This window comes from Trichechus manatus, unplaced genomic scaffold (assembly GCF_000243295.1).
Source record: "Trichechus manatus latirostris isolate Lorelei unplaced genomic scaffold, TriManLat1.0 scaffold00024, whole genome shotgun sequence".
In the NCBI taxonomy this organism is placed as follows: domain Eukaryota; kingdom Metazoa; phylum Chordata; class Mammalia; order Sirenia; family Trichechidae; genus Trichechus; species Trichechus manatus.
In genome coordinates this window covers 2,676,865-2,677,895 of record NW_004443960.1, presented here as the reverse complement: position 1 = coordinate 2,677,895, position 1,031 = coordinate 2,676,865, and the positions used below count along the sequence as shown (strand labels likewise).

At 65.2% G+C, this 1,031-nt stretch overlaps 1 protein-coding gene across 1 annotated transcript in view; it reads right to left on the bottom strand.

Moving 5' to 3' along the window:
- Positions 1-1,031, bottom strand: part of LOC105756107 (zinc finger protein 205) — an 11,925-nt gene that overhangs the window by 4,099 nt on the left and 6,795 nt on the right. Inside the window, exons 7-8 of the mRNA XM_023728557.1 lie at positions 885-1,001; positions 5-592 (exon numbers count right to left, since the gene is read on the bottom strand). Of these exons, the coding sequence (XP_023584325.1) occupies positions 5-592; positions 885-1,001 (705 nt within the window). The remainder of the gene's footprint in view (positions 1-4; positions 593-884; positions 1,002-1,031) is intronic.

Below are 1,031 nucleotides of genomic sequence, written 5' to 3'. Positions count from 1 at the left end.
TCACACACGTAGGGCTTCTCACCGGTGTGGATGCGCTGGTGCTGGATGAGCGTCGAGTGGTGGCTGAAGCTCTTCCAGCAGGAGGGGCAGGTGTAGGGCTTCTCACCCGTGTGGATGATCTGGTGCTGGATGAGGTGGGAGCTGCTGCTGAAGCCCTTGCCGCAGTCCGTGCAGGCGTAGGGCTTCTCGCCCGTGTGTGTGCGCCGGTGCGTCACCAGGTGTGAATGCCAGCTGAAGCCCTTGCCACACTGCTCGCACTTGTAGGTCTTCTTGCTGCCGTCGCCCTCGGCGGCCAGGCCCTCCTCGCCGCTCTCCGCGGCCTCAGCTGCGGGTTTCTCCTCCCTGCTGGGCTCCTCGGGAACGTCGCCCCCCTGGGTTTCTAGAAGGCTGGTGGCCGGCGGGGCTGTCTTTGGCTGGCCCTGCTCCAGAGACCCAGGCAGCCTGTGGTCCTTGGTCTGTCCTGAGCCCTGGCTGCCGAAGACCAGCTGTCCCCACTGCAGGGAGCCCCCTGGGTCTCTGCCAGCCGTGGTTCTGAAGGGCTTCACATCCCGAAGGGCAGCGGGGGCCGGGACCTCCGTTCCCACCTCCACAGCTTCTGGGGAAAGAGGGTGTCCAGTGAGGGAGGCTTTCATAAAAGACCCAGGGGCCCAGGGTTGTGGGGAGACGGAGATAAGAGGGAGGCTGGTTCCAGGAGACAAGAAAGGGCAAGCACCTGGGGGTCCCGGAGGAGAGAGCCCCGCTCTACAGAGGAGGGACGCTGGCCGCCCTGCCCTGGGACAGCCTCAGGAAGGCCGTGCGTCGTGGCTCAGCAGAAAACAGACAGGAAGCCCCGATGGACGAGGGCGCCTGGGAATGAGTGTCCCTCCAACTCCCCGAGATCTCACCTGTGCTCACGGCCGTCTTCTCTTCGTCCTCCTCCTCTCCTGTCTGCTGGCCGGAGCTCGAGGCCTCGCCCTTCGCCTGCACCTGGGAGGCCCAGAAAGGCCTGCGGAAGGGAAACCCTGGCCGGAAAGAGACAATAGGCTCGGACT